The 26,510-nt window shown below is 40.4% G+C and overlaps 1 protein-coding gene across 4 annotated transcripts in view; it reads right to left on the bottom strand.

The window, feature by feature from the left end:
• Nucleotides 1-26,510, bottom strand: part of ASAP2 (ArfGAP with SH3 domain, ankyrin repeat and PH domain 2) — a 93,052-nt gene that overhangs the window by 16,593 nt on the left and 49,949 nt on the right. For 2 of the 4 annotated variants that reach the window (XM_035109873.2, XM_035109871.2), the window contains exons 10-20: nucleotides 21,495-21,598; nucleotides 21,271-21,340; nucleotides 13,207-13,294; nucleotides 10,323-10,371; nucleotides 9,495-9,661; nucleotides 8,698-8,831; nucleotides 6,567-6,661; nucleotides 5,565-5,621; nucleotides 3,093-3,282; nucleotides 1,057-1,142; nucleotides 756-871 (exon numbers count right to left, since the gene is read on the bottom strand). In XM_035109873.2, coding sequence (XP_034965764.2) covers nucleotides 756-871; nucleotides 1,057-1,142; nucleotides 3,093-3,282; nucleotides 5,565-5,621; nucleotides 6,567-6,661; nucleotides 8,698-8,831; nucleotides 9,495-9,661; nucleotides 10,323-10,371; nucleotides 13,207-13,294; nucleotides 21,271-21,340; nucleotides 21,495-21,598 — 1,156 coding nt within the window. The remainder of the gene's footprint in view (nucleotides 1-755; nucleotides 872-1,056; nucleotides 1,143-3,092; nucleotides 3,283-5,564; nucleotides 5,622-6,566; nucleotides 6,662-8,697; nucleotides 8,832-9,494; nucleotides 9,662-10,322; nucleotides 10,372-13,206; nucleotides 13,295-21,270; nucleotides 21,341-21,494; nucleotides 21,599-26,510) is intronic. The other 2 variants (XM_035109874.2, XM_035109872.2) reach the window with 1 other exon arrangement.

Here is a 26,510-nt window from a genome sequence, read left to right as displayed (position 1 = left end):
GTGCATTTTTAGGAATCGCTCATTCCAACAGGAGACAGAAAAGTATGCGCTTAACTCCCCAATGAGACTTTAAAAATTAGTTAAATGTAGCTGGATTGTGCCCATAGTATAAAATGTGCTGCCTCAGCTTAGCGCAAACATTTTGCTCATAGTAAATATTCCATCGTATTACTCAGTTGGATTCTATGCCATTGGGTTAATGCAGTATTTGTTGTAAACATTTAGAAAACATTCCCATAAACTGCTGCGAGCTTATACAATACAGTGGGACATGAATTAAATCAAGTACGTACATTAATAAGAAAGAATGATGCCTCACAGGTACCATGAAAACTCCATGAAAGCAGTGGTAACTTAGTAAGCAAACATTTGACTTAAAATACAAATTTGCACATGGTCTCAATAATCTTCATTTCAAGTACAGTAGTACCTTGGCTCTCGAACTTAATCCGTTCCGGGAGTCCATTCGAAAATGAAGGTGTGGCCTCTGATTGGCTGCAGGAGCTTCCTGCATTCAAGCAGAAGCTGCATCGGAACACTTACTTCCGGGTTTTCAGTATTCGGGAACCAATTTTTTCGACAACTAAGTCATTCAAGAACCAAGGTACCACTGTATTGGCTTCTAAGGAGCTCTACGTAAAACATGGAAAGAAACTGGCCAAAGTCACTGCAAGCGTCCATGTGCCCCTATCACCAATTGTCTGTGTGTGGAAGGGTTGTGGGATTGATTTAAAGAACAGAGGGGTCACTCTTACCTATTTCGATGGAAGCCTTCCCTCTCAGGAGCAGTTTGAGGCACTCAACATTATCTGTCAAGCAACAATAATGAAGAGCAGTGCTACCTTTGCATGTCTGCTTGTCCAGGTTGCCACTACACGGAAGGAAAAGGGTAAAAGTTTAGTTCACGTGCACAGTGTAGTCTAACTCTCAAAAAGCTTGCTTTATGCTATCAACGAATATTACAGCAGGTTTGTTTTTGTTTTCAAACTAAAATCTTGCCTTTCTTAATTCAAATATGAAAATGAAAAGTGTTTAAATAATGATAGAACCGCTCACCTGTTCTGCACCAAGAAGTCAACTATGTGGAGTGAGGTCCGATCAACAGATCTCACAGCGAGATGAAGGGCAGTTTCGTCTTGTTCCTGAAATCATATGGTGTGTTTTGACCAATAGCAAGCAAGGAAGGTTTTTTTGGAGATACCTCCGTATTTTTAAATACCATATTTATTGTTACATTATGCTAAACAATTTTTAAAAAGACTTTACTATAGCTGGCTTTGGTCATCACTGTCAAAATATGGCTTTGATTTAAGGCAATTCATCCCTAAGTGATGATAATGTTAATTGTTCCAGGTCATCTAAACGGGGAAAGGGTAGAAATATTATAATGACCATAACAATAATATTTATACCCCTGCTCATCTGCCTGAGTTGCCCCAGCCACTCTTGAAATAAACTCATTTCAAGAAACCAAAGGAACATATAGGAAAATGTGCATGCATAGGACATTTAGAGAAGGTAACATGTACAGCAAAACTTCCCAAACTTTTTATGTTGGTGACACACTTTTTACACATGCATCATTTCGTGACGTCAGGGGTCCCTTTACCTTTACATTTCGTGACGCAGTAATTCAGTTTTACTAGCAAGGTGGAGGTTAAGCTAACCCCTTCCCAGCTCTGGGAGGAGCACGGGATGTGTGTGTTCATGCAACACACCTACACACTGCAGCCAACACACTAATGGGTTGCGACACACAGTTTGGAAAGCTCTGATGTACACTATAGGTATTTATAAACCAATGCTACAAGCCTCCAAATTCAGAGGGGCCTGTTTGAGTGCTTTGTGCTAAACAAGAAGGTGAACAGGGCAGGGATGTCAAAGCACAGAGAACTGGTGGGATCTGGCTATCCCTTGATACAAATAATACAGAAAGCTCAAAGCTTAAGAGTTAGGATGGTGCTGTTCTTTATTGTCAAAGAAGGCATATAGGGTCCAGCAAGTAAGTTAATTAGAAAAACAGCGAGCTGAATTATTTTATGCTAATTTATCAGTCAACTCATTAGTTTTACAGAACTAATTGAACAGTATTAAAATGTATAGAAGCAACTATCATAGTACTTCTAAGGATTAAACCACTCTGGGGATTTAGCACTTGGCTAATAATGGTTATTTAATTTTCAAATGGTACCAGGCTAGTAGGATGTTAAGCCATGCTTCATTAATAATGGCTAAACAGGATTTGTAATTGTACTATTAAGGATGAATCAATAGTACGTAGAAACTTAGCCACACAGCAGTAGCTGTCCGTGAATATTCTGTGTCCTCGCTTGCCAAAGCGAAGGAAGAAGAATGAGGGTGGTGGAGAGCGGAAGATAAGAGCTGGTTTAGCAGGAGGCCCAAGTTCCAAAAAAATAAATGAGAAACAGAAGTGCAGCAGTTACACTCATCCCATAAAACTGCATTTTCAAAGTTGCAAATGTAGAAACAATAGACCTGAGATGGATCCGAACTTAGCCGTGTTTTGAACAGATCATGATTAATGCATGGCCCATTGATTTAACCAGGTCTACTTTAAGCTTGGCCACCAGTGCTCCAATGAGGTCTGTGCACAAGCAGAATGGATTTCTCTTGCGCAATGGGATTTCACATTCTTCTCTTTCTCCCTACATGCCCTGAAAATCTGCTCTGGAGTATTGGGAAGCCCTCCAGATCAGTTGGGAGGGGGGGTGCATAGTGGGGAGGAAGCGAAGACCTATTATGTAAACCAGAATCTGCTCATGGGATGTTGGATTTCACTCTATGTCTGGATCCATCCCCCTTTGTTTAGATTTCTGTATGCTCCCACCCATATCCAGTGGAAGGTGCAAAATCTTTTCACCTTTGTGTTTTACATTGTCTATTCTTAATAATGCGGTTTGATAACAGATGGACGAGCCATTTTGATAGATGCCGTTTCTCTGACTTCTTTTGCAAACAGTCATCCTTTTAACATTTCAAGTGAGCGACTGCAAATTAGTTACAATCTCATTTCCACAAAGACAGCAGATAACATGTTAATATGCCGATAACAGAAGAAATTCCACACTTACATGCCCATTTGCGAGTGGAATTTTCTCTGTGAGATCCACATTCTCAGCATACACTTGAACCAATCCAAAAATGTCTCTGGTTCTGACCGCTTCACAGAGGCTCTGCAGTTTAGCTGCATTGTCTGAGTGTTTCTTCCTTGCATATTTTCTTTCAATATATTTGGCATTAATATAATCTTTTCTTGCATTCCTGAAATGAGGTGTGATTTTATTTTATGCAAACTTGAAATGAGACTCGCTTCACAATATTACGCAGGCTGCAATACTTCAAATTACAAAAAAAAGGCTGATAGAAATGGTTTGGGTTTCATTTTCAATGGCCTTGTTTGCCTATCACAGTAAAGGGTTTACTAAGAATGCACCAATCTCATCCACTTTGTTTCTCTTCCCTAGCCCATAGGGGAAACAAACCACAATCGCTGTCTTAGCATCAGAACTACTGATCGTGGTTTATTTTGTTCCAAACAAACCACGAAGCCACAAACAAACCTTGGTTGCAGATCATGGTTTGCTTGGAGCAAATAAAATAATAATCCCTGGTTTGGACATAATGCTTAAGGCCCAGGTATCATGATTTGGTTTCCCCATGTGCTAGCAGGGAGGAAGAAAGCAGGCGAAATTGGTGTGTTCACAGTAAACCCCTAACTATGGCTAACCACGACATGCAAACAGGGCCACTATGATCACTCTGTAACATATATGTGAAAGTTTTGTAGTTATGACTGTTTACTTGTACAAACAACCATCTGATTGACTGGGGTGAATGAATAAACTCTACTTGTTTCCATAAAAATCTGTTTTCTTTAGGTCTTTTTCAGGAAATGCATAAAATTACTTTGCAAATTGAATTAAAACTAATTGCAGGGTCATTCGATGGATGTGCTCTTCCAACAATTCAAGGGGAACCCCCTGCATTGAACTTAAAAGGCAGACTGTTCTGTTACCATTTTACATTATTTATCTCGAGGTCAGTTGCTTAAGTTTGCTGTCATGTGTGATTTAACATGGAATGTGTTACAGATTACAGAGGATAACCAGATCTCGTACGTTCCATTCAAACACCAGTTTTTTAGGCTTTAGTCTGCCTTTGTGACTAAAAAGCTGGAAAATCTGCAAGGTAATTTTAAGTCCCAACTTTTCTTCTTTGCTATCATCGGAGGCAGGGAGGAAATGTGTATCTATCAGTTCTTCCTTTCTTGTTGAGCTACTTGATCTTTTCAAGCTTTTCACTAGGTTATTTTTAATATAAATGAGGAACAGTGTGGTGTAATATTGGACTAGGACCTGGGAGGCCAGAGTTTAAATCCCAACTCAGCCATAAAGTTCACTGGGTGATCTTGGGCCAAGTCACAGTCTCTCAGGCTAACCTATCTCACGGGGTTGTTCTGAGGATACAAGCTTGCCTGCCCCCTTTAGCTCCTTGGGGGAAAGATGTAAGGTAAGTTTTTTAAAAAATAAATAAATAAATTATTTGCTACTACAGTGGTACCTCGGAAGTCAAACGGAATCCGTTCTGGAAGTCCGTCCAACTTCCAAAACTTTCGGAACCCAAAGCGCGGCTTCCAATTGGCTGTAGGAGCTTCAATCGGAAGCCGCGGAAGCCCCGTTGGACGTTCGGGTTCCAAAGAATGTTCACTATCCGGAACACTCACTTCCGGGTTTGCAGCGTTCGGGAGCCAAAACGTTCGACTCGCAAGGCATTCGGGATCCAAGGTATGACTGTACACTGAAATTTTATTCAGAATGCACCTTGGCAGATCATGACACCTTTCCCTGCCATTTCTTTAGAAGCACAGAAACCAAGAGTTACCTCCTATGTTTATAAAAATGTCACCAAACTGGATAGGAAAAAAAAGATGTTTGATCCAGAGAGTTCCTGTGAAACGCCACTTGCAGGATGATCCCACAAAAATAAAGGGATGTGCGATTTTCTGCTGATTCTTCCTGTCTCCTGAAAAGCTGCTCCAGAGGGCTGGAGAAGTAGGGCAAATCAGGGAAAAACCCACCTACCTCCCCCTCTGTCCTACTCCTACAAAAGTCCCTTTTGTCCACAGAAACAGCTCTTATGTTTGTGGAAGGGAAATAAATATCAACTTTATTTATTTGTTGCTACAATTCTGATCTGTTTCCAGTCCCCTGTTATTTTATCTTTTCAAAAGTTTTACATTGTTATTCATTCTTCTTACTGATGATTTTATTGTTTTAGCTTTTTCATAAATGGCTTTGGATTCTTATTTTATATTATTTTTTACAATCATGCCGCGTATAAATTTCATGAAATAAACAAAATAGGAATTTGTGTTCCAGCAGAAAGCCATCCTTGAAGTTTTTGCTCACACTGCTAACGCTGCTGCAGTTCCCTAACGAGCAACTTGCTTAATTTATGGGGCTATGCCCAAATTTCTTTCCCCTCCAATTGCTCCTTTAAATGAAGCGAAGGAATTTTATGAGAAGGCTTTGAGAGTCACTTACATCTGTGTGAGAATGTGATCTGTACACTTGTGGAGGTTGACGTTTTCAATTTGATTCCTAAAAATAGCAATTTAAGCTTATTTTAGTCATTAAACAAGGGTTATATATTGTGCATGACTTCAATTATTATAGTTGACTTTCATGACTATGGTTGCCAGATGTCCATTTACCAAAGTGTGGCATCATCATAAAGCATAGCTTCTTACACACATGGAGGTCTTAGGCTATAACTTGCTGTCTGTTTTAAACCAGAATTAGTTGTTCCGAGAGACTCACAATTTATTTATTTTTTAAAAAATTAATTTAGCCTTGACACATGGATTGATGGGATCCTTTTGCTAATTTAGGGTTGCCGTATTTCAAGAAGTAAAAATCCAGACACAAAAAGTTGAGGTTATTTGGGGTTGTTGTTTTTTTTCAAAAATCCGGACATTTGGCCGAAATTGTCCCCAGAAGCTAAGTCCGGCATTGGAATAGCAGACAATCCAGACGCATGGCAACCCTAGCCAATTAATGGGATCCTCTTTCCAATCAAAGAGTTTATGAACTCAGTATTTTCTTGTTCCCCAATAGTCTCCTTTCCTGAGACTATTCTCTTTTCGTCCTGTCTCTGGCAAACGAGAGTTGTTAATGGAACTATTGCTAGTAAACATTCACATATATCATCTCAGCAATCCTTAGAACAGTTCTATAAGTTCATATTCCTGCAGCCCTGCTTAAATTTCATGCTGATTGTTGCCTGTTTAGAAAGTGCTGACTATTGTGGGTTTTTCTGTTTCTATAAACTGGTCAACGACTGCAATAAATTCACCCAAATTGCAAGTGGGGGCGGGCGGGCGGGCGGGCGGGCGGGCGGGCTTGGAGGCAGAGAGAGCAGTGACTTGTTTTAGGTCAACTGACAAGTTCACAGTGAGGGCAGTATTTGAACCAGGGACGGCCCAACTCACATTCTTAATCACTACACTGTAAAAGCTTTCTATACTTTCAGTGTTTCATACTCACATATCACTGCTTGGGTTGGGTTTGACCATTTCATCTCCCGGCAAACAAAATTCCATAATTTCATTAAATCCCGCATTCCCAATATTTTTGGCAAGCTATAAAGGGAAATATAAACACACCGGGCAAAGATTAATATAATCACGTCAAGCAACTGAATTCAGTACCAACCCATTTTCTTGATTTTCCAGTGGAGTATAAGAACTTAAGGTTAAAAAGTTAAATCTTAGGGAATTCTGGGGGCTATATCCAATGCTAGTTCTACTCAAGAGTAGACCCATTGAAATTAATTTCCACAACAAATTTAGGATCATTATTTTCAATAGGTCTGTTCTGAGTAGAACAGTGATGGGCAACCTTTTGAGCTTGGTGTGCCAAAATTCGCCAAAAAACCGGGCATAACCATAATTTTACGATATTTATAGTTTAAATAACAAAAATGTATAATTGTTTCCGCTTTTTAAAAAAGGCCGGCCGTCAGGTTCGCGGGGGGGGGGGTGGAGTCCAGCAGCTCCCCGGTTGCTGCACTGGTGGCCCCCAGTGTCCGGGCGGTGGCAGTTTCGATGGCTCGGGAGCCCATCCGGCAGCTCCCGCAGCGCTGGTCACTTTCAGGAGCTCTGCGGCTCCATGTCGACCGCCATCTTGCCTCGCCGGAAGTCCACAAGGCCCCCAGAGATGTGTCACCTGCGGCATTCCACTACCGGCTGGAAGTAAGGTCTCGGCATGCAGCTGCGTGTCACCAAAAATGGCTATACGTGTCAGTGCTGACACGCGTGTCATAGGTTCGCCATCACTGGAGTAGAACATAGTTGGATACAACATTGAATCTGTAGTGCCCTGTCTTGCCCAGATGGGTCCTTTTAACACATGAAACCAACAAGCTTTATTAAACAAAGCTCCAATAGCGTGACTGCAGTTCCTATAGATTTATTGCAATACAGGAGAGAGTTTCTTCCAAGAAATTTAAAAGGAAGAGATTCTATTGCTGGATGATCTACAATATTATCCATAGACTTTGAGTATGCCTTACTTAGCTGTATACCACTTATAGAATTACAGTAACATTGTACACACACAGACTCAGTTTGCACTTCGTGGTAAGCCGTTAAGTGCTGATCTGAGGTGTTTCGTTCCTCCTAACTGGTGTGCAGAGGATATAAATGACACGGTTTAGTGTTACATCCAACCAGATATCATGGTTTGTTTTCTCCAAATAGACTTATCAACTGCGGTTTTGGGGGGACACAATTGTGGTTTTGCTGGGGAAAAACACAATATTTGTGTTATGAGAATTATAAAGGTCTAAGATATAAAATAAATGTACCAGGCAAACAATATATAAATATATAAACCACATGTCTGAAACAGTACAGGAAAAAAGTCCTGAAACCATTTTGTCTCTCCCAAATTGACCCCAAATGTTTCTCTGCAAGGACAAAGGAAATGGAAAAACCTCCCCATTGTCTCTTTGCTCACAAATCCTGTCTTAAGGGCCTATCTGTGTATGAATAGGGTGAGCCTGTGACTTGGATTCAGGAACTGAGTGTATTTACAAACAAAAAGGAATGGCCAGACTGCCCAAGGAATGCAATCAGTGATCATTATCAGGTACCCTGGCAGACAAGTTTTCTGCTGTATACTGCCCGTCTGTGATGTATGTATTGGGGGGTGGCCTTGAGCCTACAGGGTGGCAATTTCAAAAGTCTATACAGCATAAGAGCTTGCACACCATTGTTCTGGGCTCCTCCTCTCTCGTGCATGTGGTGAGTGAGGACCCTGTTGCAACAGTTAATAAAGATCAGGCTTACTAGCTGCTTTGCTTCTCAATATTCTCTGGTTGGCCTCTGTTATTTTCTCCTACCGATAGAGAACTTACAAAGGGACTCTATATGGGCTCTTGGGTACCCCATAAGGGAAAAGGAGCAGGTTTTTTTCTTATAAGTTTGATTCAGACATAACACTCTGCCAGGAATCATGGCTTGTTTCTCCCCAGTGCAAACAGAGAGGAGTAAAATGGGTACAGTCTGTTTATATGTGGTCAACCATTAACTGTGCGTTACCATAATGTGCAAATACTGCCACCAGCTACACACCAACTCAGCTTTCGAATGAAAGAAACATTCTTTTACTTTACCAGCAACTCGGATGTTCCCAGCACATCCAACGTGAGCGACTGCATTCTGGAATAGTGGACGCCAAGTTCCCGATGGATTCCTGAACACTCAATGCAAGTTAAGATGCCCAGGTTTGTTGAGAGCCATGTAGGATCTGAAAATGATAGAACAGAAGAAGAAAAAGAACATAAGCCACACAGGGTAATGAAATAACAGAATCCCTTCATGGGACATGAGAATGACTCATAAACCCAGCAACTAGATTTTGCATCCATACAAAGCAAAAAAAAAAAGATAAAGCACATGATTAGTTGATGTTGGTTTTCACTGTATGGTTTTATGAATTATTGTAAACTGATTTGATATTTTTTCTAAGAAATAGTGGTATATAAATATTTTCATAGATAAATAAAAGACAACTGCTGACTTTAACAGATGGGGCAAGGTTCTGGGACAATGTGGTGGAGGTTAGTTGGAGCGGGGGAGGAAAGTGCACCTCTGAATGAGCCTCTCCTTGGATTATCTGTAGGACTCAGCTACACAGACAATTGCAAAACTGAAAATGGAGACAGCGGCATCCATAATGTGAAAGCATTAAGGCACATAAGTTGTTCTAACAGTAATCGATTATCCTTTTGGAGGGGAGTTGGTAGATATGTTTCTGGTTTTTATGTAAGATTTTCTTAAATTGCATTCATTGTTCCATATGCTTATGATTTGTTATTAGCTGTTTTGAGCAACTAGGGAAAACAGGTGGTGAGAAGGACCCAAACCTTTACACAGGAAATAGCACATCGTCACTTTAAAAAAAAGTCACCTTGTGCCCCACAGTCACAGCACGTGTCATTTCCAGGCATCCTCTGTACATCAGAGATGATTTCCTTTGTCAGTTCTTGGACAATGTTGTTTTCTCCTGTGTTGTCATCGCCTTTGAATGCATTATTTAAAGCTTCTTCTTTACTGTTCTGTAGCACCGATATCCAGCTTGAAAAACAAAACAAAACAAATCCTATTTCTCTGTTCAACTGGTAAAAACTGTCCTCCAGAGAAAAAAGTTTAAAGGGAAGCAGACAAGGCTGAGCTTAGCTCTTGCTTACAGTCACAGGGAGGAGGCAAACGAGAGTCGACTCAAAACTACATGACACCACTGTGGCAGAGGAGGCTTAAAGAAAAACGCCCACTGGAGTTTAAGGGCTGTGTTAGGTGTGTGGTTTTTAATGCTAAGGAAAGGAATTCTGGCTAGGGTTGAAAATCTCCATAATTGGAAATTTGGTGGCGCTGGTGGAAGGCATTTGTTTCCTAAACATTAAAATTCCATGGTTCCACATTTATTTGCAATGCTGCCTGTAGATCCAGGGTAGCCAATATGGCACCCGTCAGATGTTGTTGGACCAGCAAAGCCAAGGGTCAGGGATGATGAGAATAGTAATCCAATGACATCTGGATGGGACCACATTGACTATCCCTGCTGTAGATGAACAGAAAGTTTAGTCTTCCTAGCCTGTCTAAATAATGGCGTGAATTAAGGATTATCTTTCTCCTCAGTAGAGAAGCAGTTGTTTTATCTACTGTAGACACCACCATCATGAGCAAGCGAAACAGCAAAGAAAAACCAAAAAACCAAAACACTATTAATGCAACTTACATTTGACAGTCCTGTTCATCCTCTGCTTGGAAATGATACGTTCGGTCATCTACAGGAAGATAAAATGTGTCGTGTCGACTCCCAAAAAAGTTTGGATAGTTCATCTCATCATAACAGTCATGACAATTTCCGAAACTCAAGTACCAGATACTGGTGGTTGTTTACTGGAGTTAAATTAACCGGGCAATACATCACCAAGGTTAAAATCACCCATATATGCAGATGGTGCAAGTAGGATTAAGCGGCAGGCTCACAAATAACTTCCCTGCTGCTATGGTTGTTTATTCGATCAGACCAAAGACCACCAACGGAAAAGTTATTGCAAATGTTTGCTCAGAACTAGTTTAGCAATGCAGGGGTTAATACAATGACACTATCAGCAACTGTTGGTTGTGTAACTATTTTCCATCCATCCTATTTCCCTAATATACCTGGAATGTGAGTGCTCTTGGCCAGATGGGGGAAGTTTTCCTACTTTTTTTTTTAAAAAAATGCTCAAAATAATGACATGCATTATTGTGGGCTTCCTGAAAACATTTTGCTATCCACTGTTAGAAACAGGATGCTGGGATTGATGAACCTGATCTAGTAAGGACTTTTTTTTTTACAGCACAAATTTCTCCTGACTCACTTCCAGCAGTTTTTCCCCTCCACCTTCCAACCATTGCAATGCAAGGAGCTGTGTTTCATTTTACTTTCTTGAACCCTGATAGTGCCCTTGCTTGCTTTTCACTTGGGTGGTTTTTTTTCTTTGCAACTTTGCTTTGTAACATTTGCTCTTTATTTCCATGGTGTTGTTGGGGGGCCGGGACACCCGCCAATTTAAATATTTCAAGCCAAACAAGATGATTAAAAAAATGCCTCAAGTTAGTGCAACCACAAGTCCACAGCATGTGAAATCGGAAATAATTTTCAAACTTTTCCCCAAGGTTGCATGTCTCACATTAAAGCAGACCTTTGAAACAACTAAGCAGACCTCTGAAAGCTATTATAAAAGACTTTTACTGTCTTACGGCTACATCTCAGAGGATTGTATCATAGCGTACGTCACACCTGTTGGCTCAAGCCAAGCCTCTACTGGCTGGGAGTGACTATATATTCCCACTTCTCCAGAAACCGCAAGTCCGTGCAGTTGCGTATGCAGGGCCGGTGCGTCCATTTAGGCAAACTAGGCAGTCGCCTAGAGCGTGTAAATGGAGGGGGCGCTGGCCAGCCTGCCCCGCAAAACCCCCGCGCCACCGCCGCCCTCCCACAGAGTGCGCTCGCGCTCCTCCCGCCTATGGAGGGGACGCTGTGAGCTCCTCAGCGGCTGCAATGAGCGAGCGGTGGCGCTGGCAGCGCCCGTAGCTGAAGCCTTCCTGAAGTTTGCCTTTGTAAAGAGAGGGAGATGGCTTGGATCTAAAAACCCGGCTGTAGCCACTCATGCAGGTTCTTCCCCACCCAAGTGGCGGGCAGCCCTCTGAGAAGTGGTTTGAGAAGGTCAGAAGACTCTCAAGAGCAGCTTGTGGGGAGACACAGGGGGACTGGAGAAAACGGAAAGTCCAGTAGCCACATCTGAGTGGAAGCTTTCCCCCCTCTCCCTCTTAGACATATGGATCCAAACCCCAGCTATGAACTATATAATTTGGCACAGCTATCAACATGAGAAGCTTAGGACGGCGTAATTGTAAAAAAAAAAAAAGTAGAGAAAGGATGCCTAAGGAAATCTTTGGCCTTCCATATGATGTTGGACCATATCAACCTCACCCAGCATGGCCAACAGGGCTGATGGGAGTTGTAGTCCAACATCTGGAGGTCTCCCACCCATTGCCTTGGGAGATACGAAGTATAGAAAGGTTGTCCAGAACATATGAAATAAGATTGGCTGCAACGTAACAATTTGGTGGTCAGTGAGCAAAAAAGGAAATCCCCTAGAACTAAATGAAGGGCGAGGAATGCCAGAAGTATGACAGTGTGAGAAGTATGGGATTTATCGTGCACGTGATCAAGTTCAGAAAGATTCCTCAAGAGAAAGGTAGCCATTTCGATCTGAATCCCAAAATCTTAAATGGGCAGAAGGTGTAGCATGACCTGTGGATATTAGCCATGTGGGGAGCGGCAAGGATCAGAGCATGTTCCTAACTAGAAAGCCAGATTTGTAGAACCTACAGAAAAAAGGGGCAGACCGTAAACAGAAGAATGAATGGCTAAATGTTGTAGGCTGGCTCAAGGAACAAGGGGCCTATACTGAAGGAACAGTGCTAATTTTGCATCTAGAAGAAAATGAAAGAAAATAACATCTGTATCAAAGAAAGTGGAGGCAGAATGTTGGCATATTCAAGGGAGGAAAGGTGTGAGGAAGAGAATGACACACATATACCCCAGTTTGCACAGTATGATCTTGACTTATGTATCTTTTTATCTTTCAATAAAGAATATTAAAAAACCTATTATATGTGTAAGATGCTACAACACTCCCGGTTCTGAAAGAAGAAACCCCCATGATCAAGAAAAGTAATACATTAGTTATTTATAATTACATGACCTCTCTGATAATATTTCAACAATATATTCTATACAGGCTTCATGAATGATTTTGAGATTTGGTTCTGCAGAGAAATCAGGGAAGCATACCTAAAATAACCTGAATAGGGCACCCAATGACGGCTAATACAGCAACAAAAACTGAGACATATAAATGAATAGTTTATACTGACAAACATATAAGAATGATATGTGAAATATATGAAAGGCATAAATGTTCAAACAAAGCAAGCTCTGATAGTAATGTATTCCAAATGTATCAGACTGAATTTTGGAATCTCGCCATTAACTCCTTTCCCCCACTGAAACAATATGGAGATTTTTAGAACTAACTAATAGAAAGTACCTACAACAAACCTACGTGATATGAGGTCAAAACATTTTTTCTCTTCTGGGTTTGTTTTCACTTGGCAAGTTAACAGATTGAGCTTTGCAGGAGGCCGGTTTGCCTGATTAAAGAAGAAAACAAAACAAAAAGGAATATCCCTTAGTAAAAATGCATAAAGAATAAAGACTTTCCTGTTATCGTGGATTTCAAAAGGGAGAATCCTCCTGCATACAAGGCACCCAAGATATGCCCATGGAAATTACCAAAATAGGCAGATATCCAGTTCTTTTGAATAAGCGATAGGAAGTGGAAACGATTGGGCAAGTTCACAGCAATCTGAACTGTAAGGAGGAATGGGTCAAATGGCTACTTCCCATATTACAAAATTAAGATGTGTCTACACCTTAGAAAGATGTGAGCCTTGGGAAGCAGGTCAAGAATGGCTGGATAAATTTACTTTAGTTCTAAAATTCCATTCGGAAATATAGTTGACGGGTACAACTCACACCACTGCCCTTTATGCTTTATGAAATAATTGTGTGAGCGCTATAATTTACTTGTGAGTACATCCTCTTGCTGCAACCCTTGGCCAATACAGGAAGCATCTACATTGGTAATAAAGGTGCATTAGACTAAGTTAATATGATTTGTACGCTTGTAAAGGATCCAAAGGACAAGGTAACATTTGGCTCGCCGACTTGTTATAGTAGGCACTAGAGACAAATAAACCATTAAGAGTTATTGACACAATTAACATTACATGAAAATATTTACCATAAAAACGTAAGACAAAGCAGTTGCAAGAGATGCAGTGTGAAGAAAAACTCATACTGACTATTGCAGTCGGACATTACACAAGAATATTAGTGCCACGTTTCATAAACAGTAAAGGCAAACAAAGATTTTTTTCCCCTGTGTTCAACTCTTGACAACTATGGTGCGAGTAAATATTTGCAAAAACAAGGCTATGGTGGATTCCTCTTCCTAAGGATACATCTTTTCATCATGACTGGTTTATGAGAACATTATGGGCTGGTTTACACCAAACGATTGCATTCAGATTTTACACATGGTTAAGGCATGGGAGCAAAAACATTTAGGGCTCATCAACACTGGAGTGTAACATGGATTTGAAGCTGCTTAGGTTTCGGTTTTTTGCAGCAACTTGTACTTCCCCAGACCACAGATAATCCAGTAAAAAGAATATACAATATAAAAATGGTGTTATCCAACTGCAGATGCACTAAACTGCATTGTGTGGGTGGACGACTTCTTTTTTAAGTGTGATAATGTTTCACTGGGTGCGGTCTGTCGCCACATCCCCTATTTCAGCGTTTCTCAACCGCTGTTCCGCGGCACACTGCTGGCTGGTGTGCTGCGACGTGCGGCGACGAGAAGGGCGATTTGCATTGTCACGTGCCTGGCGGCCGCCAATATACATCACTGACCCACCGGAAAGGAAGCCGGCCGGGTCACGACGTGGGGCGAGCGCAGCTCTCAACAGCCACCATCACGGGAGGGTGGTTTTAGACAAACTTAAAGAAGCTGGCTGGATGAGCTCAACCTGAAACTTGCTGAGCAAAGGATTGTGCTGGCAGAGAAATCAGCGGCTTGTGAAGCCTTATTACAGGAGATTGCAACCAACACAGCAATTGGCAAGTGTTTCTTACAGTCATAATTATATAGTCAATATAGGGCGGCACAGAGTTAAATTTTTAAACTTTTTTAATGGTGGCGTGCCTCGTGATTTTTTTCATGGAACAAGTGTGCCTTGGCCCAAAAAAGGTTGAGAAACACTGCCCTATTTCCACCCCCCCCCATCAATCTAAAGTAAAGGCCTATCATCAGTTGTTGTTGAAGGCACATTTGCATTATTATTGTTTTTAAAACAGCTCTTCTGCCTGGAATTACTCTTGCATAACCAGCTGTATTAAAAATAAAAATAACATTTGCCCTTGTAGGTAAGGAGGCAGGAAAGAAAACGAGGAGGAAAAGAAGGAAAGAGGAAGAAGAAGAGGAAGAAGAAGAAACAGCATATATAAAAACATAGTAAAACATAAAGCATTAAAAACTTCCCAATAGAGGGGCTTTAATGAAAGTGATTCCCAATCTTTCTTTGCCTGGCTTGGAGTGACACACCTTTTTTTTACATCTCTTTTGAGCAAATCTAATATATTAGAAAACCTGTATTTATTTATTTTTAAGCATTGTAAAGGTGTATGGCCACAGATAAACAGCTGTTTTCATGCCTACGGGGAACTGTCAGATTTCCTTGCTTAGAGCAACACACCTGTATTTTAAATTTATTTTTTACGACTGATTTGCACAAACCTGGCATATTGGAAAACTTGTATTACAAAAACAAAAACTGGAAGGTGGGCACCTGCAGCTAAGCAAATAGCATGCATGTTCACAATGGACCTCAGTTTTCGAGAACTTACAGTGAGAGAGGAAGCACTAATTGAAGGAAGGGGGTAGCAACACAGAGAGGGAAGACATCCCATTCAAGCACCAGCTACAAGCTACATTTTGGAGGCATAAAATTGAAAGCACTTGCATGTGGATGGAGATGCACAAATGCGCGCACGGAAACAGCAGCCCAAGTACCCATGAATGCTGTCGTGTGGACAGAGTCTAGTCTGCACCAAGGCCAGTGTGAATATATTTACACCAACAAAACACAACAAGGTGAAAATTAGCCCCATGTCTCTTTGTGAAGTGAAGGATAATTGAATGTTTCTCTAGAGAAATAAAAGAAGAAACTCATTAAAACAGAGCAAGCGTAACTGAGAAGAAAACAAACAATCACCGTTTTGTTTTCCATTTTTAACCATCACCACCACAACAAAGGACAATTTTAATGACTAGGAAACACATTTGGTCAGGGTTTCCATTGCATTTAATTAGAAACTTGACCTGAAGGGTTTTACTTAAAACAGCAGGTCAAGAGATTGGGACTGTGCAGACTAACTGCTGAATTCAGCACTGCACCGTAACATTACACTACAATGATATTATAATGTTGGCACAGCAAACAGAGAAGTTGGTGCATGTAAAACAAATATTCTTTGGCCCGGCATTTCTTCCTTTAGGTTCTGGAGAATGGAAGGTCCCTATTTGATCCACTGGATGACTGGATCAACCTTACTCTCTTTAGAAACAAAGGTAATCTTCAGATTCCATCTAGAGCAGGCATCTCCAAACTTCAGCCCTCCAGATGTTTTGGACTACAATTCCCATCATCCCTGACCACTGGTCCTGTTAGCTAGGGATCATGGGAATTGTAGGCCAAAACATCTAGAGGGCCGCAGTTTGGGGATGCCTGATCTAGAGCTTTGATATTTGAAAAGGAAGATGTGTAGCAATAACTGACAGAGACAAGAAAAAATACCAGAATCTGTATGTTAGAAGTAGCCAGGGTGGAGTGGTATGTGAGTGAGGGGTAAGGTGGGTGGCATTTATAGCACAAAATCACTTAAGTTTTGAAAGGCAACGTAGTTTGGGGTGGAAGGATAACCCAAGTTAAGGATAGTAAAAACAAGGCTATCTCATATAACTCGGTCAACAGAATTGCGCCAGAGCTAAAGCGCACATGAATAGAGGAATGTTCATCTAATACAAGAGCCCAGGAGGAAGAAAAAGGACATTCTTATTTTCTACAACATGGGAACTTAGAGAACGTGAAAGGTCAGAAAGAAATGGAACTGCCCCAGACCAAGATCAGTTCAAGAGCCAGTGTAACTCAGAACAGGAGCTAATTTGATAACCTAGCGCACAATCTCAGACAATCTCAGAACTATGGTCATACTAATGGAGTGGTTCTCCACATGTGTGTTCCTTTTTACCCACTACACAGTAGCCATGTATGTACTGATATAAATCTAGCATTAAAGGCAAGGCCTACCAGACATGGGGAATAACATTTGGAAGGCTTGTACCTTAACACACCAACAATGGCAGGTAACCCAACAAAACACAGCAGAAAACAAGGAATAATCCCTTTAGTGTGAATGACCACACCAAAATGCTAAAGAGGAAGAATAAGTTTAAACAGTTCTGCGGGCCACAGCAAAAGGAAGATGCGGACTGAAAAGCTGAAAACCATTAAAAGAGCCAATCTAGTCAGTCTGTCAGAGGCCTATCCTGAAAGGGCAAGGAGCCACAGGCACCTGTCCAAGGAAGAAATTCAGGGCATGCAGCCATTCTGATTATTCTTAATATGCATTAAGGCAAGGTAACCTCAATCCCTGAAATGCATCAAGCATTTAGTATCTGAGAAAAGTGCAGATTTTGCAAGTACCAGAATTTCTGCATCTGGTTAGCTGTCCTGATTGGATATTGGAGAAAAGGGGCTTTTTAAACTTGAGAGCCACACAGCTGGCAAAAGTGTGGTAGAATGTCCCAAGTGACAATAGGGTGGATTACAAAGAGGAAAATATGTTGAATTGTTACCCATGAACTGTTAAAATTGTTCTTACTGATGGAGAACAACAATTTTGAATCGTGTTGATCTTCATTTCTGCTTGCTAGAAGGCACCAACCAATATTTATCAGTTGGTAAAAGCACAAGAGATGACAAATGTTGCTCCTTTAGTACCTATGCATATTGTAAGCCAACTACATGAAGTCTGTATTTTGAGACTATCTATTTCACCAGACAGAAAAAGGCTGCACAAACTCGGGGCCATAACCAACAAAGAAGTCACTTCTAGCAGTCTCCAAGGAGAATTATCAACTATGTGCACAGCATGTAAGTTATTCCCATTCCTGCTGTAAAGCATAGAAGGCCCTAATACAATTACAATGAAAGAAAGAAAGAAATATTTAGATCTTGGGAGAAAAGTACTTACAATCAGATCTAAAGACAGTCCGCCTATCAACCCGTCCTCGTTTGAACAAAATGTATCCACTCTAGCACATGCGATTTTCAAAAAACCAACCCTGAATTCGAAAGGAATTTGGACTGCAACCCCAACCTTTTAGTTTTTACTTTGCAAAACATATTTAAAATCCATCTAGTGCTGGAAATTGGGGGCCACTTCACCTGTAACAACTCTTTTATACAGAATTTGTTATTGTGTAAAAAGAATATGAAAAAACCATATCCATATTTAGTTTCCTACACAGAAGTTGTATAAAGTTGCAACTTAAAACAAACTCAGTGAGACTTTTTCAGGGTGGACATGCATAGGATTGTGCTGTAAGTACTGTATTGGAAATAAGTCCTAGGTAAAGCAGTTTTGAAAATTCAGTGGCTCAATTAAGATAAACCTTCACACTCACACCATGGTTTGGAAACCAAACTGCAGTTTAATATGCTTTCCCCCCCCCCCCTATTTTTACGTGTGGCTCTCTCTACAGTTTCCTACAAAACACAAACCTCAGCTTGTTGGTACACTCAAATTAGCAAGCTAACACATGGTTCAAAAACAGAATTAGAAACCATCATTTGAAGCAGCAGAGTTGATTCTGGTTGGGAGAGCAAGTGCTAATTATATTTTGCCAATTTTGAATTTACAGCAAGCAAAGGATAGTGATAAACAGGAAACTGATGTCAGCAAAGCCATGTGCAAGGGAAGGAAAATGGGAATGTGTTAAGAAGTAAGTTTGTTCATAACCACCCCACCCCTACCCCCCATATATGGTTTTGAAGCTCATCTGAAATAAGCCAGTATGAAATGAGAACAAAGGGGGAAAGTATAGAGAGGCAACTGTCTTGAAAAAAGTAGAAAGCAGGGTTGCCATATTTTGAAGAGCAAAAAAAGAAGACTTCTACTTTTAACAATGGATTGCTATGATGACTCTAACCATTAAAAAGAAGACATATGGCAAAGTACAGCTGTGCAGAAATATTAAAGGCAAAGAGAAAACAGTAAAATAATCGTCTTTCACTGCTTCTTACCCATTTTAGGTATCAAGCAGGGTTGTGATATTTATCTCTCATGCAGTTTTTTTTTAAAAAAAACCAGCAGCTGTTCTTTAAACAACATTGTCTAAATGATAACTGAACATAATAATACAAGCATCATAAAATCTAATTCCATGGAAAGCGCATAAAAGTTGAGAAGAAAATGGAAAACCAAGGGAGAGGAAGGAAGGAAGGAAGTCAGGTTCGGCAGAACATCTGTATATATTTGAATGTATTATTAGGACAAATATGTGTATAGATTTGTTAAATTATTTTTGGAAATTTTTGTGATACCTTCCTTCAGGTGTTTTGTTTTGTATATGGAAAAACAATAAAAATGAATCTGAAAAAAATAAAAATAAAATCTAATTCCATGACCTTCTCTCTCTCACACACACTGTTGGCTGCATTTCTACGTGGAAGAAGAAACTGGGGCTAACATGTATGTCTTTTGAGGCCAAGCATTACAAATATTACACAGTAGGTCACACGATGAATCTATTATTATACAGACTATGAATATTTAGACAGTCACACAGCGCAGGTATTAGCTTTCCATGCCATGCTGAGGAATGGGCAGCTTCAAAATGACATTAGATAAATGAATGAAGAATATTATTTCTTAACGACTGCTATTCACAGTAGCTATGTATTATCACCACAGTATTAAGAGGAATAATGCCTCTGAATATCAGTAGCTGGAAAGCAAGCAGAGGAGAGGCTGTTGTATGCATGTCCTGTTCTTGGGCTCTCCAGAGGCATCTGGCTGGCCATGGTGAGAACAAGATTCAAGCCCCATGTTGGGACAAAAAAAATCCTGCATTGCAGGGGGTTGGACTAGATGACCTTCGTGGTCCCATCCAACTCTACAATTCTATGATTCTAAGATGCTAGCCTTTGGTCTGATCCAAAAAGGCCCTTCTTATGTTCTTATGTAACCTGTCTGCCTAGCAGTCCTTGCTTATGACACGTTTTCAGTTAAATGGCCTTCTTAACATCCTTAGAGGTGTACAGAAAAAGCCAAAGAGGTTTTTTTATTAAATATAAACTGCTACCTTAAGCAGATTATTATTATTATTATTATTATTATTATTATTATTATTTACACCCCGCCCATCTGGCTCGGTTTCCCCAGCCACTCTGGGCAGCTTCCAACAAAAGATTAAAAATACATTAAACATCAGTCATTAAAAACTTCCCTAAACCGGGCTGCCGTCAGATGTCTTCTAAACGTCAGATACAAATTCTATAGTGCAAAAGGCAGGTGGATGGCATTACCTGACTTTTTGTCTTAAGCCTATTCTGTGAGACACCCCGAGATCTTGTGATGGAATTTATAAATTTAATTAATGAATAAAATAAAATAACAAACTTTCTCGGGAATATAAATGATCTATTTATCTGCATGATTGTTCATGGAATATTTAACAGTGGAAAAGCACTGTGGTTTAGCATACCGTAATATATCCGGGCAACAAGATTAGGTTTTATTTCGTTTCTTCAACTGATTTAGAGATTACATGCCCCCCCAAAATTAAAAAAAAAACCCCATCCTAACACTGGCCTAGAAAGTTTGAATTAACAGCTTTCATTCTAGCTGAGATGGGGAAGGGCCACAGCTCAGTAGCAGAGAATCTGCTTTGCGTGCAAAAGGTCCCAAGGTTCATACACCAAATAGGGTTGGGAGAGATCCTGCCCCAAACCCCAGAAAGCCACTGTCAGTCTGGGTAGAAAATATGGTTCAACGGTTTGACTCAGTATTAAGCAGCTCCCTGTGTCTCTAGACCTAATCACTTATTTTAAAAACAACAAGAACTCTACACTTAAAAGGATTCCTTTTACAAACATGATGCCACAATAGCAGATTACTTTTCAGAGCATGTCACTTATACTTTCCTCATCCATCTGCCCCAGAACAAGAGCTCATTATTTTTAACAGCATAGTAAAACATTTGGTTGTTTTCATAACCCATCGTCAGGCATGGTAACAAATGAGTGGGCGAGTATTTAATTCTCATAGCAATTTGGCCAAGTGGTTGCTTTTTTGAAAAGTTAAGTGATCTCAATGAACATGCTCACTTAAGGAATCTGGCCGATACTGTAACTATAAATACAGAGGCAGCCTAATTTGGCCTTTTTTTCTATTAGCAACAGGCTGTGTGCGTAGAGTACTATAAACAAATACTTACTGTACCATGGGAAATTGTAAGGAAACCATTTTTAACCGTGCACTTCCTCTTCTGCCACACTTTTCTGATTCTATTTATTTTTTAAAAGAGAGAGAGAGAAGGAGGTCTAAATTTTGGTATGACTCGTCTTGTTGCAAAAGACTGCCAAGCTCTTTTTCTAACTTTTCTTTCAAAGCTACATACTCATCACTTAAAAAAAGAAAGAAAAGAAAAAGCATACACACCCATCACTTTTCTTATAGAGGCTACCATCTCTTTCAGTGCCGTGTTCCTTATTTCCCTGAGGTTGATGTAAACTATAAGTCGTACTCTGACGGAGCTGAGAATCCTAAAGGCAAAAAAATAGATTGGTTACAAAAAAACAACAACCCAAAAACCCCACTGTGCTTTGTGTCATCCCAGCTCAAAACTCCATCACATTCCCATTATTCATAGCCCAAACAGCTCTGATGATGACAAAAGATCCATTAGCAACTTTCACTTTTTCTTTTCTTTTTTACTCTGTAGCAAAATGGGCCATTTAAAATCCAGGCATCACCACCATCAAAAATACCTGGTTGTCAAGGCCCTCATTGGTGGACACAGTATTCAAGACTCGCAGCTCAAGTTTTTGGCAAAGGCTTTAATGCAGGTCAGTACATACACAAGTCAGGTTGCCAACCATTCAGAATTTGCTTTCAACTGCAAGCACGATGCTGGGGCAATCCTGTGGATCTGGCAGTTCCATCATGACTACCCTGCAAAAGCTAACTTCTTTAAATACCCCTCTAGACTTCTCAATAGCACATACAATCAGTAGCGACCCAAGCGTTGCTGCAACAGTTAAGTTAGCTCCATATAGCGTCTCAGTGCACTAAAGCACAATCGTTTAGCAATTTGATTAAGCAGAAATTCATAGGTTTTTATGTTGCAATCTCGCCGCATACACTTTGCAAAAACTGGCTCCCAATAATCCAGTTATGAATTTGATGCGAATGTATGCTCTGATAAGTCAGCTTTTGCTTACAAGGGAAAAGAATGGAATCTCAACGAGTAATTAAGTATAAATCTGAATATTTTAAACAATGAATACTCAACAGGGACAGCATACATTTCAATTAATCTGTGTGCAAACAGATCTCTCACACATCCTTCACAACACAAAATACAAGAGAGCTCAAGGGACGCACAGACGGACAAAAGCCAAGCAACTGGATTTCAGCAAAGGAAATAATTTTCAAACTAGTCTGACCTGCAACTAAACATTGCAGTGTGAAGTGCTCCAGTTAATGATTTGAGACACTGCATTCCATTCCCCGCTCCTGTTTTGTTTTTCAAATTTCCACCCAACAGTTATTCAGCATTCCACTGAGTATCCTCAGTTTCCATTAGGCTGTTTTTGCCACAAGGATTTTCGTTGAAAGATTTTATTCTTTTTTTATATATTCCAAACTTTGGTGTGTCCCCCCAGGCCTGCTAATGCTTTCCTCTTGTGAGTGGATGATGCCATTTTGGCTATAGAAGGACCAGCGCTCAAAGAATTAAGATCGGTATCAGTGTATGTGCTTTGCCTTGATTTAATTTATCCATCTTTAAATAGCTAAAATATGTTCACACAATTTGCAAAATATGAAACAATTAGGCCAACAGATTATGTTTCAGAAAAGAAGACCAGTTACTTGAAATGCACATGACAATCATGCAATGTACCATTTACAAAAAACATTCAAAGGACTTACTCTCCTAGACTTCGGTCACAAAAGGCAAATGCATTTTAGGAAGAAAAAAAGATCAGTTGCAGTGCAAAAAACAAAACAGTATTGGATAGTACACCAGAGGGATTCTGACTTGGTTTAAGACACATTAAGGCCCTAATAGCACAGATCTGAAGGTACCTTTTTTGTGCAAAATTAGGTATCCAAATGATCTATGCACAAAAAATCATTTCCCATTCATTTTAGAGGTAGCGACTTTCCATGACATTGCTTCATACATACCACTGGGGTACCCTGGGGATGTGCAGCCAAGTGCACTTGAAAGCCACTCAGCATACACTTTTAAATCTAACAGCATCAGATACGACAAAATCTAATTAGACATATAGTTTTAAATGCTTTACTCCATGCTTCTGAAGCATAAGGTGGTTCATCCTAATCAGAAATGGAAGCTGTCCCCCTAGGGACATTCTAGACGACATTCAACTAAGTTTTACTTAATGTAGATCCCCTGAAATTAATGGACCTAACTTAATCAAGTCCATTAATTTCAACTGGGCTACTCTGGATAACACTAAGCTGAATACCACACTTTGTCTCAACCAGAACCCCTGCTCAGGATTGAAAACCATAAGCCAAAAAACAATATGGCTATATACATATAGCTGCATAAACAGCTACATATTTCTTAGAAGCTCCACTGCTGAAGAAGCCAAATGTTCTTCATTCCAGTTGAGTAATCTTGCCTCTTTAGCAGGCTATGCCCAGAAGTCAACCCAATCACTGGTGTGACTTACAAGCAGCCACCCTAAACACTTTCAAAGAGGGAGACGGGTCAACTAAATTAGGAGAACTAGTGGCAAAAGCCTATGGACACACTGGACTCGAACCCCGCTGACTTGAACTTAATGGTTATGAACGTGCTGAACCGGAGACCTCTGGGCCACACTCCCGGAAACACTCAGCCTCTAGCCACCAAGGTTTTCATGCTCCCCAGGGCCCAAATGCAGGCAACAGCAAATAGCAGAGAATCACTGGAATTTTAAGGCCGGAGAATTGCTGCTTTAAAGCTCTCCAACCCACAGGAACGCGATGGAGCCCAGGAGAGGAAATTCAAGCCCATGGACTCACAATCTTTCCTGAAGAATGGAAGGCAAACCCATGGTGACTAAGGGGTTGGCTGCGGCGAGAGATGTTGCTCAGTGGTTATGATCATTCTGGTTATACACATGTGGGAGCTGAAGGCCCTTAAATTGAGTAAGGAATGATCCTCTGCCTTAGCAACAGAATCTTCTCGTTCTCCACTGCCCTTTGTGAGTTTTCATTAGTTTTCATTCTCCTCTGCAAATGGACTTGAATGTCAAGACAGAATTCAATCCATCATATGTAGCATTCTAACAGGTTACAGCTTTGGGGAGGGGATAGTATCTCATAATAAACAAACTGCTCTCTCAATAGAGGCAAATGTGGATGAAAGAGGTACCATTTCAATTTTCAATGTGTTATGCGCATATATGCATAATCTTATTGATTATATAATTTCTTTTAATTTCTGCACAGACACAGAACCCTTAGGAAGAACTGCATAGAGACCATGAAGAAGAGTGCTTTTTGTCTGAAAATCCACATAGTTTATTCAAGTGTGATACAGGACCCACCACATAGCATAGGGATAGAGAAGCTGCAGCCCTCCAGATGTTGAACTACAACTCCCAACATTCCTGAGCATTGGCCATGCTGGCAGGGGCTGATGCAAGTTGGGGGTCTAACAACAGCTGAAGAGTCACAAGGTCCTTCATCCCTGTACAGTGGTGCCTCGATTTACGAATTTAATCCGTTCCGAAGGCACCTTCGTGAGTCTAAAAATTCGTAAGTCGAAAAATGCCATTGGAAATGTGATTTCCCATAGGAATGCACTGGAAACGGAAAAATTCGTAAGTCGAAGCAACCCTATCTAAAAATTCGTAAGTCAAAAAATCCCTATCTAAAACCGCCGCGGTTTTTTTCTGGATGTCGAGACATTCGTAAGCGCGCAGCCATTACCCCCATTCGTAAATCGAAAAATTCGGTTGTCGAGTCGTTCGTAAGTCGAGGTACCACTGTATAGCACTGGTCTTTGAACAAACTGTAGATTTGACACGTTCAGGCAAAATCTGTTTTTCACTTTTATTCCTCTCTGGGAACTATTCCAAAAGCCATCACATAGACACAAAACATGAACTCTTCCAGATTATTATTTTTCTTTTTTTAAATAAAAAAAGTCTACATTTCCAGATTCTCTACCACAATGCCTGAGTGGAAGGCAAGCAATTAAGCCTTAGTGCAAAATAAAAATAAAAATGAGGGACAAGCTTTGCAGAAACCTTAACAAGATCACAGCTTCCTGTTTCCGGCGGTGAGAAATGGCTGACTCCCATACGATCGGACCTCAGCCGTGCCGATAATTCAGGGTTGATATAGGGGTAATTAGCCCTGGGAGACTCCCCAGGGTGGGGGAGGACTGTTTCATAGACCCACAGATTGTCCGAGATTGTCAGCTTGCATCAAGGTGCAAACGGCAGGACACTGGGTCCCAGAGCACAACACGGCTGGCACTCTTCGAAGTCACTTTCATAGCCGGAAATATCTGTTTGATAAAATAATTCAATTTGGACAATAAACAGACATAGTCTGGACCGAAGAAGACTGAGGGGAAAACCTGCAGAACTGCACAGTCCCTGGTGTTTAAGCTCGGACTTCAAAGAGATTCTCATCATGGTGTTTGGATTATAGAGGTGATTGGTACTTTCTTTTTTTTCTTCTCAATACCTACAATTGTTTTTCTACGCCAAGCCTCATTCAGAAACCCTTTTTTTAAGTACAGATGGACTTCTATTTATAATTAAACATTCAATTGCACAGCTTTACTTAGACTTGAAAGACTTGATAAAGATAAAAGAAGAAACAAGATGGCGCTTGTTAATATGATGCAGCACAGAAAAATGAGAGTTCCTCCCTTTTTCGAGGGAAGTGGGAGATGCTTGCTGGCTGACTTTGTAGTGACTTGAGACAATCATTTGGGATAACATACAGTGCATCTGTTTGCAGAATTTCTTCATTATGAGCTAGAGAGAAGGCTAAATGGATGTCTAGCAGCCCTCCCTTCAGAAGGGGCAATTGTGTGATCTCCGAAAGCTGATCGATCGCCAAATGACTTGTATCTGTGGAATACAGTTCATTTACATTGCAATATTGCAAACAGTATGCTCAACAATTTTCAAATGACAGGCTTGGACAACAGCCCGTATTGGAATAATTTAACAATATGGGAGTTGCTGTGTCATTAAACTTTAAATGATAGACTTGGACAACAGCCCGGATTGGAAGATTGGAATGAAGTCAGGAAAAGCTGCACTAGCAAATAGACAGTTGAAAAAATACATATATACAAATAAAGCTGTATTTGATGGATGAAAGGATATATGATTTCTGACATGACTGAGAATCGCATAGCCAGGGATGGAGAACTTTAAAGCGTTAAGATCGGAATGTAGAAAATATGAGAAC

This window comes from Zootoca vivipara, chromosome 3, assembly GCF_963506605.1.
Source record: "Zootoca vivipara chromosome 3, rZooViv1.1, whole genome shotgun sequence".
Classification (NCBI taxonomy): domain Eukaryota; kingdom Metazoa; phylum Chordata; class Lepidosauria; order Squamata; family Lacertidae; genus Zootoca; species Zootoca vivipara.
The sequence above is the reverse complement of the archived record's forward strand: the minus strand, read 5'-3'. Positions and strand labels throughout refer to the sequence as shown.